At 50.3% G+C, this 12891-nt stretch overlaps 1 protein-coding gene across 1 annotated transcript in view; it reads left to right on the forward strand.

Annotated features, from left to right (window-relative positions):
* Positions 1-12891, forward strand: part of INPP5D (inositol polyphosphate-5-phosphatase D) — a 122883-nt gene that overhangs the window by 68500 nt on the left and 41492 nt on the right. The window contains exons 6-9 of the mRNA XM_030326163.1: positions 613-700; positions 4732-4812; positions 4981-5052; positions 5997-6120. Of these exons, the coding sequence (XP_030182023.1) occupies positions 613-700; positions 4732-4812; positions 4981-5052; positions 5997-6120 (365 nt within the window). The remainder of the gene's footprint in view (positions 1-612; positions 701-4731; positions 4813-4980; positions 5053-5996; positions 6121-12891) is intronic.

Below are 12891 nucleotides of genomic sequence, written 5' to 3' on the forward strand. Positions count from 1 at the left end.
CAGAATTGTCTGCCACTGTGCTTAAAACAATGTGAAAACAATAGAAAAAGACAGGAGCAAAGAATGGGTAGGAGTTGTCAAGGAATTAGACAATGAAAAAAATCTCTCCAGGCGTCCGTCTCGGGGGCGGGGAGGGGATTTGAACTAGAAGGCGCAGACGACTGCTAGCACAGGAAGCCCCTGGGGCACGCATTTAAAATGCAGATTCTGGACCAAATCGGGTTGGGGCCCAGAAATTTGCATTTTTAACACCCGGGTGTGTTTGCAATTCTTCTAAACACTCGAGGTTGGGAACCAGGGATTACTAAGTGATTTCATAGTAGTTTCGCGATCCTAGATTCGAGTTATCCGCAGCCTGTGAGTATGGCTAACCAGAGGTAAATCAGATCTACGGATCTGCGCATTGCGACTCCGGTTTGGCCCAGGGTGGGCGACAGGATGGGAAGAGTGGGGGTCTTGGTGGGGGGAGGGGGGCCAGCACTGGCAGGCCTGGATCTTTGCCCGGGCTTGTCTTTTGCCAGACTGGGTGTGGCCATGCCTCTGGCTGGATCCTGCCATGCCTTCCCTGGGTCCTCACTAATCCTTGACCTTCACCTTGTCTCCTGCTCCCAGCGAAATCACCCGGACCCTCCCCTCCCTGGAGTCTCTGCAGAGGCTGTTTGACCAGCAGCTCTCCCCTGGCCTCCGTCCACGGCCTCAGGTAATGGCTCTGGGGTTGGAAAGAAGAGATTGATAAACTGGGGTGGAGGTGAGGGGTGTGGGGGGGTAAGGTAGCCCGAGTCCCCAGGGCTCAGAAGGGAGCCCCCCATCCACTCCCGCCCTGAGTTGGCTGGGGGACCAGAGCATGGGGTGGCCGGTGGGGGTGGGAGATTCAGGACCCTGTACCACCAGTAAGGCATTTCCCTGATGCCTGATTTTGAGTAAAGATTTCAAATTACATACTCAGCAGAACTGCCTGTTAGTGTTGAATAAGGGAGTACACACGGCCTTTTCTCATCATTGTTCATCGGAAACTATTAGAAAGAAAAACACGAGGTGCCTAGATGCTTGATCCTGCCTCTTGCCCCTTAAGGTGAAGATGCTCCCTGCCCCCATCCACACACAGGCTCCCAGACTCGCAGGAGCCAAGGCCAAGTCATCTAGGGAGCAAAGATCTACATATTGAAAGGTGTTACCAGCAGAGTTAAAAAGCAAAAGCAGCGTCTCCAGAGAAAGTACTTGCAACAAATATAAGGGACAAAGGATTAATATGTTAAAAAAAAAAGAAAGAAAGAAAGAAAGAAAAACTTCTTACAAATAATTAAGTGAAAACAACCCTATTTTTAAAATGGGGAGAGGTTATAAAAAAAGGCTTTCTTACCAACAAGGGGTGGGAGTGACCAATATATATACAAAAACTTGTTTAGCCTTACCTCATTAGTAACTGGCAAATGACATTCATAACCTTGCCTATCAGATGAGCAAAAAGTTGATTGGTGAAGTCAGGGCTTGGCCGGGCTTTTGGGGTCAGGGACTCTGCGTTCATTGGTGTGCAGTTGGGAGTAGAAACGGGGTTTCTGAAATATTGTTTATCTGCAACGACCATGTTAATTGCACACATCCTTAAAGCACCCGGTTCTATATGTAGGCAGTTGTCTTAGGGGAAAAAAGCAAATGGCAAAACAATATAAACTCCGAGGTACATCTATATGTGGAAATCAGACCAGAAGGATTTATACCCAAAGAGCTAGTCTAGTCACCCCCAGGGGGGATGGACAGAGGGAGAATGGGATAGGCCAAGGGGGACTTTGGGTTTGACCATACTGTTTGCTAAGAGTGTTTGCTAAGAGGTTTTTTTACTGAGAAAATGTATATGTGCTATTTATACAGCTTAAGAATTCACCAGAAATTTAAAAAGGTGATTTTGCTTTCCTCGAAGTGAAGGATGATACGTTAATTTCTGGGAAAGTAAAAGCAAATCCAGGCAAAACAGGGACCCTGCCAGACCCTCACATTTACATAGTTCGAACCGAAGACCATGCCCACATTTTTGAAATGGACCAGAAGAGGTAGAGGCCCCCAGGAAGTTAAGGTGACAGCAGTCAAGCTGGGGTGCTGCAGGACAGAGCTGGGACAGGATGGAGAGAAACCTCAGATGAGGTTGGAGAGAGGGGGTTCTCCTTCCCACTCTCCCTTAAGAGACCCTGACCCACAAAGAAATGCAGAGAGGTGGTTCTTGCCTTCAGAAGTTCACAAATGGAGGAGGAAGTTCCAAGGCTGCCAGCAGTAGAGGAAAGAACACTGAGAAACAGATGAGCTCAACATCTGACGGGCCCCTGGTGGCCCTTCGTTTCCTTATCTGTGCAATGGGTATAGCGTGTCTGATACTGCAGGGTTTTTGAAGGAGTAAGTGAAATGTTTGTGCGAGATCACATGACACTAGGCCCTTCTCCTTGGGTAGGCGAGACCTGCTGGGGACACCTGGACCCGCATGTGGAATTTAGTTGAGAACTGATGGGAGGTGCAACGTTACTAAAATGACTGCGGACTTCAGGGTTAGGAGAGACCTAGCTTTGCCCGGGGTGAGAAGGGAGAGTCGTTAACCCTGGAACCCACATCCTCCCTTTAAAAGGGCAACTAAAAAGCAAAGTAAAATAACTGGGCCAGTTATGGGAACCCGCAGGTGTCACTCAGACCAATTCGCTCACTTCTAGGCTAAGCTGTGAATTATGTCCTCAGCCTTGACGTTCGTGACATTTGGGGCCAGATGATTCTTGGTTGTGGGGGACTGTCCTGTGTATTGTAGGATGTTAACGCCTTCTTGTTTCTACTGACCAGATGCCATTAGCATCCCCCAGTTGTGACAACCCAACATGTCTCCAGACATTTCAAATGTCCCTTGGGGGGCAAGATCACCACCAGCTGAGAAACACTGGGCTAGATCTACTTGAAAGTCTCAGGTCTATACTGGCTGTGTGAGCTCGGACAAGTTGACTCACCAACTGTGACTCAATTTCCCGTCCGCAAAACAAGGGTTAGAAGAATCGATTCATGCTAGGATTAGATGAATGGATGCGTTTAAAATGTGCTTGGCAGCAGCAGAACTCCTCAGATTCTCCCGTATGTTCTGCGGGCTGGGACCCACAAGTGCAGGCATCATGCTAATCCCTTCGGTCCTGAGAACCAACCCCCAGTTTGTCGATAGCTTTGTTTACACTCGGTAAGTTTCTGCCAAGCCTGCCTCATAAGAGACAGGAGAGGGGAAGAAGACAGCAGCCTAAATCCACAAGGTGACTGCCCCGGGAAGCCAGCAGGTCATTCCAAGTGTCCAAGAAGGAGAGAAGGAGGTCAAATCTGTTATCTTTTAAATTTTTTATGAGAAAAACAACCCGGAACAAAGGGATCCTGAATTGTCCCTCTGCTGATCAGCTGGTCTGCACCACCCCCACCGACGCCCCTCCACCCCACCCCACCTGAGGCTTGACCTTGAGCTTTGTTAAGGAGCAGGGCAAAACCAAAAGAGAAATGTTGACAAATAGGATGTGTTTGAGGTGTTGACAAAGTCCTGAGGGTTGGGGGGGGTGATGAGGGTGGTTGGGGGCAGTTGTGATGGCCATGGTGGGGGTGGTAGCCGAGGTGATGGGACAGGTAGTACACTAAAGTGGGGGGGGGGGGGGAATTGGATGTCAAACAAAAGTGCAGGGTGGCTGACTTCCTAAGCAAGGGGTGAGGTAAAGGGATTTCACCTGGTTGGCGATAACCCTCGTTCCACTCCATACACATGTCTGATTTTCTCCTCCAGCTTCTGGAAGGCAGGGATGGTATCATTAATTCCACATGTGTGACTGCACATCTGGCTCAGAGTAGATGCCTTGTAAATGTCGGTTCTGGGAATAAACGCTTGAGACCGTGGATTTGGTCTCAAGACGGTCATGGATTCAAGTCCCGCTCTGCCATTCACTGGCTGTGTGACTTCAGACAAGGAACTTCGGCTCTCTGGGCCTCCTGTACGTGTTGACCAACTTCATGGAGCATCTTCTATGGCCAGGTGCTAGTCCTGCATGTCATGCTCATGGCCCCAGTTCTCACAGAGCTTCCGTTCTAGCAGGGAAAACACAAGGAACAGATGAATGACCTAGGTGGTTGATATGGAACAAAGCAGAGTGATTTGAGAGAGATGGTCATCTTTAGCTAGTGTGGTCCACGAACACCCCTTTGTGGATCTGAGACCTGAGTGAGGAGGTGGTCCTCCCAGGTGATCCCCCACATCTCTGGGAATTCCTCGGGGAGTGTAGCTCAAGGCCACGCGCAGGTCACAGGTGAGGAGGAGAGCGGCTGGGGGTGAAGGGTCACCATACAGAGCCTCAGAGGGCAGGGTAAGGAGTTCAAATAATTTTCTCCCGGTGGTGGGTTTTAAGCAGTGAGATGGCTATATTTTGGAAGTAGAGGAGGAACACCAATGCTGTAGATGTAGGGGGAACAAAGGTAACAATCAAGGCCAATCCCAGAATGTTTTTTGAGCAATTTGAGGTGACAGGAAATTGGAGAAGCAGATGAAGGTTTATTCTTTGGCTGTGATAATGTTGAGGTGATGCTGCATAGCTGATGTTCTTGTCTGCGAAGGGGGGTGATAGCACTTAGGGGGTTGTCAGCGGGGAGAGCAAAATGAGAGAGAGCGTGGAAAGGGCCCAGCGGAATGCCTCTGGATGGTGACACTCTGTGACTGCTGTCCCCGCTTGCTCTTTTCCTCAGGCGCCTGGTGAGGCCAATCCAGTCAACATGGTGGCCAAGCTCAGCCAACTGACGAGCCTCCTGTCCTCCATTGAAGACAAGGTATTAGGACATCCCGGGATGCGGCTTCTCTGGGCTTCTCTTTGGTCCTCTCTTCGCTTAGAGAATGCCCCAGTGTGCACGCTCTCTGCTCCCTTTCACTCTGTCCCCAAAGACGCTGCTTTCCCCGTGCCCCCCAACCTGAAGAGCCTTGTGCATTCATGCCCACAGGTCAAGGCCTTGCTGCATGAAGGCACTGAGTCTCCCCATCGACGTTCCCTCATCCCTCCGGTCACCTTTGAGGTGAGTGGCTGTGCCCTTGTATTCCAGGAAGCCGGGGGCCGTTCTGGTCCCTGTGGAAGGACAGCCTTTTGGCTCAGCGGTATGAAGGCAAGGAGCCCGACACTGAGAGTGCTGGTTGGCAGGGCCACGTGTGGAGCTGGTACCCAGACAGGTGTGCGAACCCCCTTCAGGGAAGGCTCCCCAGGGGAGAGCTCCTCGGCCCAAGATGCTTTAAACTGTATCTTCCAACTCGTGGCAGTAAGTGACATCAAAAAGGGGCCCCCAAAACTGGCAGCAAAGTAGTGCCTCAAGAGAAGAGCAGGAAAACATACAATTTCCATGATTTCCCCGAGCGTGACTTACATAGAACCTCCGAGCTCAGATAACAGAAATTTGTTTTTCTTAACGATCCACAGATTCCGGTGCAGCCAGCCCATCCCTGGTCCCATATTCCAAAACACAGGACGAGATGCGCCCCAAAGGCCCTTTCTGGCCCTGATGATAATTCTGTATTTCCATCTCCAGCTTCTGAGCATGCCTAGGCAATTGTCTTTTTCCTTATTGTTATCAGTAAATGTTAAATTGTTGGTTGTAACAAGGCCCAGGAGCTTAAATCTGTTATGAACATCCTTTCTGGGAATAGATGACACATCAGATTAATGAGTGTTGTCAAATTAAGCAGTGAAATGAATCAGTTTCCGGTAGTTCACCTGTTCCCTCTGCCAAACCTGTTGGCAGAGCAGCTGATGTGCACACGACGCTCGCCAGCTTCTCGGGGGCTGCCCGCAGAAACATGGACTGGGGCTCTGGGGCGAGGGACGCTGGGAGGTAGGAGCCCAATGGCACCGACGGGACACCAGTGCTGGAGCGGCCAAGGGCTGTGCGGCCCCACGGACGAAGGGCTCACAGGCTCCGGGAGAGTCTGGAGAGAGAGAGGGTGACCCACGTCTCCCCTCTCCTTGCAGGTAAAGTCAGAATCCCTGGGGATTCCTCAGAAGCTGCAGCTCAAGGTCGACGTGGAGTCTGGGAAACTGATAATTAAGAAGTCCAAGGACGGTTCTGAGGACAAGTTCTACAGCCACAATAAGAGTAAGACCCCCTCCCACACCCGTGACGCTCCCCTTCTGCAGGTGCCGTTACGCCTGGCCGGTCAGTTGCGGACCGCCAGAGAGGAAGTCCCACCAGGCACGCCCACCCCTGTGCCAGGATGCTCACCACCCCTCACCCTGCCTGTGGGTCCCCCGCCCGGCTCCGAGGCCCACCTCACATGTGCCTCCTTCACGAGGCCCTCCGTCTGTTCCACTGCCTTCCACCGAAGCCTGGGGAAGTGAACTTACATGCTCGGCGCCGGGCGGGGGCCGGGGGGCACTTCTTTGTGAATGCGCACTTCCCCACTAGGAGCCAGGCTGTTGCAAAAGGCCACGGCACGGTCCCCGTGCAGAGCCCTGCACGTGGAAGGGTTGCCGGACCAGTCAGCATCTTTTAGCGTAGCGTAGACTGAGACCCAGTTTAGCATGTGCTCAAGCATGTGGGTTCTGGAACTAAACTGCCTAAATTCATATCCCAGCTCTGCCACTCAGCAGCTGTGTGACCCTGGACGCATCGCCCAACTGCTCTGGGCCTGAGTAAGCATCAACAGAGATGGCAGACGCAGCATCTCATGGCATGTTTCACGTGGATCTCTAGACTTACCCATCAAGAACACTCACCTGAGCTGTCTCTTCAGATGGCAGATATTTGGCTCGACAGCCAAGCCCTACGGCAACATCCCCCAGAGTCCCCTACAGCTGGGCCTGCAGACTGGCAGGAAGGGAGATTCTATATTCAGTGCTGGCTTGGTGCCACACTGTGCTGGGCACAAGGGGACAGAGAGGAGTGCGGGTAGATCAAGGCCCTGCCACTTGCTAGTGATGTCATGTTGGCCTGGTTACTTATGGCCTCTGTGCCTCATTTCCCTCATCTGTGAAATGGGAATAATAGTAATAGTAATAACAATAATGGATTTCTCCTAGGTTTGTCATGCGGAGTAGATGAGCTGAGGCATTTGAGAGCACCTCCTTTGTGCCCAGCAGCAGCACCGGCCCCATGGCAAAGTGCCCAGGCAGAGGTCAGGGGAGAGAGGTCAACCCCACGTGGGCCTGCTCGGGCCTGCAACCTCTTGCTCCTATCTGGGCTGTGGCACCAAGGTCCAAGGGATGCTCTCAGGGCAGCAGGTGGGGTGGGAGTCTGGGGACCAGCCCCATGCAGGAAGTGGGGTGCAGGGAGGGGAAGAGCGTAGATGGCGCAGGGGAGACGGTAGAAGCCCAGCCTGGAATCCCAGCTTGGCCACTCGTGACCTCAGTCTAGTGCCTCTCTCCTTGTGCTCTTGTCATAAGGATACACATCCTGTGGGGCTGCCACAAGCCTTAAAGAGGTCAACTTTAGTAAGTAGTAGGTGCTCATGAAAACACCGTGGCTGTTCTAATCATCCTTCCAAGGTAAGGCAGAAGATGGAGAGGGCAGGATACAGCAGTGAGGAAAGACCAGGAAAAGAAAGTCCCTAGACACGGGGGTGTCGTGACACAGACACAGACACAGACACGGGCTGTCATGATCATGCAGAGTGAGGGTCACAGTGTTGAGGCAGGGCCAGAGACATGGGGCGTATGAGGGTTTGAAGTAAAGATCTCGAATTTCTGGACTCGAGGGTTCTGGGAAGCACTGTTCACCCTTGTCAGTTTAATTCAGTGGACGTTTTTCCTTGGAGTATCTTCCACAGACCAGTCCCGAGTATAGTCCTCCCTCAAAGATGTAGCAGTTTAGAAGGAAAGTTGACTTGTGAGCACGTATTAGAACGTGTGTCAGATGCAAGGTTAGCCTGGAAGGACAATTGATTAGCTCTGTTGTGGGATATATAGGGAGGCTTCATACTACAGATGGCTCTGTCTAGGGCTTTGAAGGATGAATAGGAGTTCACCAAGCATAAGGTAGGAGAGGGCACTAGGACTGAGTGGCATATGTCGGAGCAGGGTGTTAGGGAAATCTCATGTTACTTGTGGCCCCAAGGGGAGGAGCAGTGGGGCATGAGGTCCCAGAGTGGACAGGGCCCTGAATGCCAAAGTAAAAGTTGGAGACGTTCTGTGGAACGGAGAGCACTGATGGATGGGTTGACCTCCTAGAGGAGTGAATATACCCCTTTGTGGGATTATGGGCGGTGTGAGAGTTGCCGTCAGATCAGGGATGGGTGAAAGAGCCAAGCTGGAGAAGAGCGGCCCTGGGAAAACCCAGCTCGTGTCGAGAATGCACTGTTACAGTGGAGGTTAATGAGCCTTTTAAGGAGAAGCATGGATGCCCAGAGCCTGCCGGCCCAGACTGCCTGCAGGCCGCACCTACCTGGTCCCTGTCCTCTCAGTCCGTGGAGCCCAGCTCACCCTCTGTTATGGCATCTGTCAGTCACATCAGGACACAATTACTTGTTCACAAGTTCCCTCCCCTAAGTGGGCCAAGTCCCTATCTTACACCCTCTGAAATCCTGCACAGGACCAGGTACCCAGCAGGTGCATAGTCAGGGATTGCCAATTGACTGAGGCGCTTGCAATGTTGCTCATAAATTCCCACCCCCCACGCCCGCCCACCAGAAAAATGTGGTCTCCACAGAGGCCAGGAAGTGGGGCTTTTTTGTTTACTGCTAAATCCCCAGAGTTTACAGCCATACTTCCACAGAGTGATTGATAAATACATACTGAGTGAATCCCTGAGTGGGTGAATGAACAAATGAGTTCAAGACCATTGCGGTAACACAGTCCATGGGGCCGCGCGTGTTTAGGGACTTGTCTATAACTGGCACCGGAGGCGGGGTGCTTCAGCAGTGAGGAGCTCTGGGTACACTGGATTCACATACTGTGTCTGCATCCTTGCTCCACAGCTTCATAGTGGTTTGACCTTGAATAGTGGCTTTACCACTCACACTCCATGTCCATGGCCATGAAACGAATTCCTGTAGGGTCATTGTGAGCGCTGGTGGGATAAGGCGTGTTTTCAGCCAGTCCTGGCACAGTTTCCAATCATGGTTCTGTAAAGTGCTGATCATTTGAAGGAAATCTTCGGCTGCAGGTGTTGGAGCTTCCTTGCCCTGCTCCAGTCACCATGTTCATGGGTAGCTTTGGCATTGAGCTCTTCTGTGCATAGGAAAAGCCAGTTGCTGTATGAGGAAACCATAATGTATTCACTCACTGAGCAGTTACTAGGTGTATTATGTGTCAGGTGCTGGGGATGCAAAGGTGAATAAGCCGGGGCGGGGGGGGGGGGTCCTCGTTCTTAGGGAGGTTCCATGCAAGTAAGGGTCGAGGAGAAAATAACCAAGTACACAAATATATAAACCAGTAAGGCGTCAGGGAGTGATAAGCTCTAGGCTGGGAATGTAAGCAGGATGATAGGACAATGATGGAGGGGTGCCATTTGAGCTGCCACCTGAGTGTCAAGAAGATGCTGGCCATGCAGACACCATGGACAGCGGCCCTTGAGCAGAGTTTCCAAGATGGGAGCAAGCTTGGCGTGTGCGAAGGCTGGAGTGGCTGGAGCGCAGACGGTGCGGAGATTGGGCCCCTATCCTGGGCTTGGTGAGCCGGGTATGTTCTAAGGGCAGTGAGCCACTGTTAGGAGATTGGAAGCAAGGGAGTAGTGTGATCCCATTGAAGATGAACTCTGGCTGCTGTGCTAAAAGTAGATTGTGGGAGACAGGGAGACAGACCAATTAGGAGGCCTTGACAGTCGCCAGACAGTTGCCATGGTGGTGGCTTGACATGTTGAAAGATGGACGTTGGGAATGTTCTGAAGGTAGAACTGCTCACACCTGCTCATGGGTGGATGTAGAGGGGCAAAGAAGAGAACCACAAAGAGCTTCTGGTTTTATTTAACTAGGTGTGGGGACAAGTGGGCCACATACCAGGCCTGGTAGAGTACTAATCCTGATCGAGCAAGATGTCCCATCTTGGAAGCAGCCACACAATCCTGCATATGGATGTCAAGGAAAACCAGGAGTTTGGAAGGAAGGAGACATGGCCTCATAGTAGCGGATTAGGAAGAGTCTGAGGGGATCCCACTTGGTAGCAGTGGGAGTCACACCATGGGGTATTTACGGTGCCGACAAGGGATTTCTGAGCATACAGGACATCCACGATTTCCCTTGGGTGGGATTTCTGTCAAGATGGCCGTTGAACATACACTTGTCAGTTCCCTCCTAAAAGCAAAACTCGCAGGGACAAAGAGACCAGGTGAGAAAACGATGGCAACAAAATTCTATGTGCTGAAAAACAGATGGATAATGATAACCAACTTATAGGAACCAAAACTCAATTTTAAGCATGTAGTAGGAAAAACTGAGACACCTGACTCATACCACAGAACCCACAAAGGGTACAGGAATTGATACTGTGAGGGGCCCCTAGAAGTGGGGGTGAAGGTGAGATTATAAACATCAGGATTGGAAGAAAATCTCTTTTAAAAGAGTTAGACCCACCAGATCTTTCTCCATTCCTCACAGCCTCCCCTCTAGGTCCCCTCACTCATTAGAAGACTGGATGTTAGTTCTCCAGAGAAGGTAAAGGCTGGGGGGACACCAGTCCTGGTAAGGGCCGAGGAACCCACTGGAAACACAGGACTAAATAGCAGTTACTTCTGAATGTTGATCCCACAGCCTTCATCCCTGCCTGGCCCGGATGCTGCCAGCCAGGTCCACACGCTGTGGGCAGGAGGTTGAAAGATTCTTCTCTGGAGCACATGACCAGCCCAGGGGCAAAAATCAAGAGGTTTCCCCAAGAGTCAGCCCATGAGACCACCCAGTACAGAAGCCCAGTGTGACTCTGTCACTGTTGGAAGACACAGCCAAGAATCACCAGACATTGAAGGGAAGCCTGGGATGGGCAGTGAGACTCAAGGCAAAAATAAGCAAAAAGACCAAAAACTTGGAGGGAGCAAATTATGAAGTTTGAAAGAAATTGGACCATGAAACAAGAACAGAGTGCTATTTTAAAAGGAACGTCCAGAGAACAAAGTAGAAGGAGGAAGGAAGAGAGGGGAAGACGATAAGGAAGCGGAAATTAAAACATTACAGCAGAAAGTTTTAAAAATAAAAACAGAATGGAAGGGTAAAATGATAAAGTTGAGGAAGGCTCCCAGAAGTAGAACAAAAGAACAAAGTGAGGGGAAAATAGAAGAGAAGAGCTTATTTAAAATTAGACCAGTCCAAGATGTCCAACACCAAAATAAGTCAGGAAGAGAAAATGGAAACAATGAGAAAAATTCTCAGAGCTGAACACCAGTTTCCAAATTGAAAATGGCCCACAAAGTGCCCAGCATAGCAGAGGAAATTTGTTCCACCTTAAGGCGCACACAGCATTGGAAATTCTTAACAACATTCGTGTCAAAGAAAAGATCCTAAAATCTTCAAGGTAAAAGATAGATTACAGACTGTGTCAGGGCTCCCCCCAAGTCTATCTCTGGGTTCAGTGTCTCACCAGGAGACCTCCCAGGACTCAGCATAAAGTCATACAGCTATGCTTTATTACAGTGAAAGGATTCAAAGCAAAATCAGCAAAAGGAAAGGGCACATGGGAAGAATTCCATGGGGAAACCGAGCACAGGCTTCCAGGAGTCCTCTCCCAATACAAGTCACAAAGGGCACGCTTAATTACTCCCCCAGTGAGTTGTGACTATACATGTGAAATGTCATCTACCAGAGAAGCTCATTAGAAAGTCAGCACCCTGGGGCGCCTGGGTGGCGCAGTCGGTTAAGCGTCCGACTTCAGCCAGGTCACGATCTCGCGGTCCGTGAGTTCGAGCCCCGCGTCAGGCTCTGGGCTGATGGCTCAGAGCCTGGAGCCTGTTTCCGATTCTGTGTCTCCCTCTCTCTCTGCCCCTCCCCCGTTCATGCTCTGTCTCTGTCTCAAAAATAAATAAACGTTAAAAAAAAAAAAAAATTAAAAAAAAAAAAATTAAAAAAAAAAAAGAAAGTCAGCACCCAGGATTTTTACTGGCGACTGGTCACATAGGCACCCTCTCTGCCTGGCACGTACCCAAATTCTAGACTTCCAGGAGGAAAGCGGATGTTCAGCATAAACCATACTGTTTTAGAAACAGTTTGGGGATAGTGAGCTGCTCTTATCAGTCAGGAGATGCTGGGACCCTTCCCAAATCCATGTTCCCAGATGCCCTTCAACAACCACCTTGCAAGCATCTTTCCAAGGATGGTGGTCAGGCCTCCCAGGTTAACTCTTCTGCAGACAGGTATATCCAAATGACTTGGAGTTTGTCAGCAGCAGTGCCCAAAACTAGACATGATAGAGCAAGTTCTCCAAAGAGAGAGTCCTGAGGAAAATTATTCTGAAGTGTGAAGGTAGGGTTTTCAGGCATGCCAGGCCTCCAAAAGTTATTACCCATTCCCTTTTGGAAAACTTTTAGAGATGTTGCTCTACCAAAACTTGGGCATAAAGCAAGAAAGAGGAAGACATGATAGCTGAGAAATGGGATCCAGTACAAGAGAGACAAGTGAGTGAATTCCTGAATGATGGAGAGGGAAGTTCTAAGGTAATGGCTATGCATGAGGCTTAGAGGTCCCCAGCCCAGAGAAGAGAGGGCCCAGAGGCTCTGGGAGAGGCTTTCCCAGGATGGCAAACCTGCTAAAAGTGTTTAATTACAGGAAAAAGAGAGTTACATACTAGGAGGGTTAGGACCAATGGAAAAAAAAAAACATGGCAATTATTAACTCCAGGAAAAACAAAGTTGTGTAGGAAAAGGCAAGCAGTGGAGGTGTATCTGTCAATTGCCCTTCCATAGTCCTAATAATACACTGAGTACTTACTTGGCCAAAATTACTAGAAGATG

This window comes from Lynx canadensis, chromosome C1 (assembly GCF_007474595.2).
Source record: "Lynx canadensis isolate LIC74 chromosome C1, mLynCan4.pri.v2, whole genome shotgun sequence".
In the NCBI taxonomy this organism is placed as follows: Eukaryota; Metazoa; Chordata; class Mammalia; order Carnivora; family Felidae; genus Lynx; species Lynx canadensis.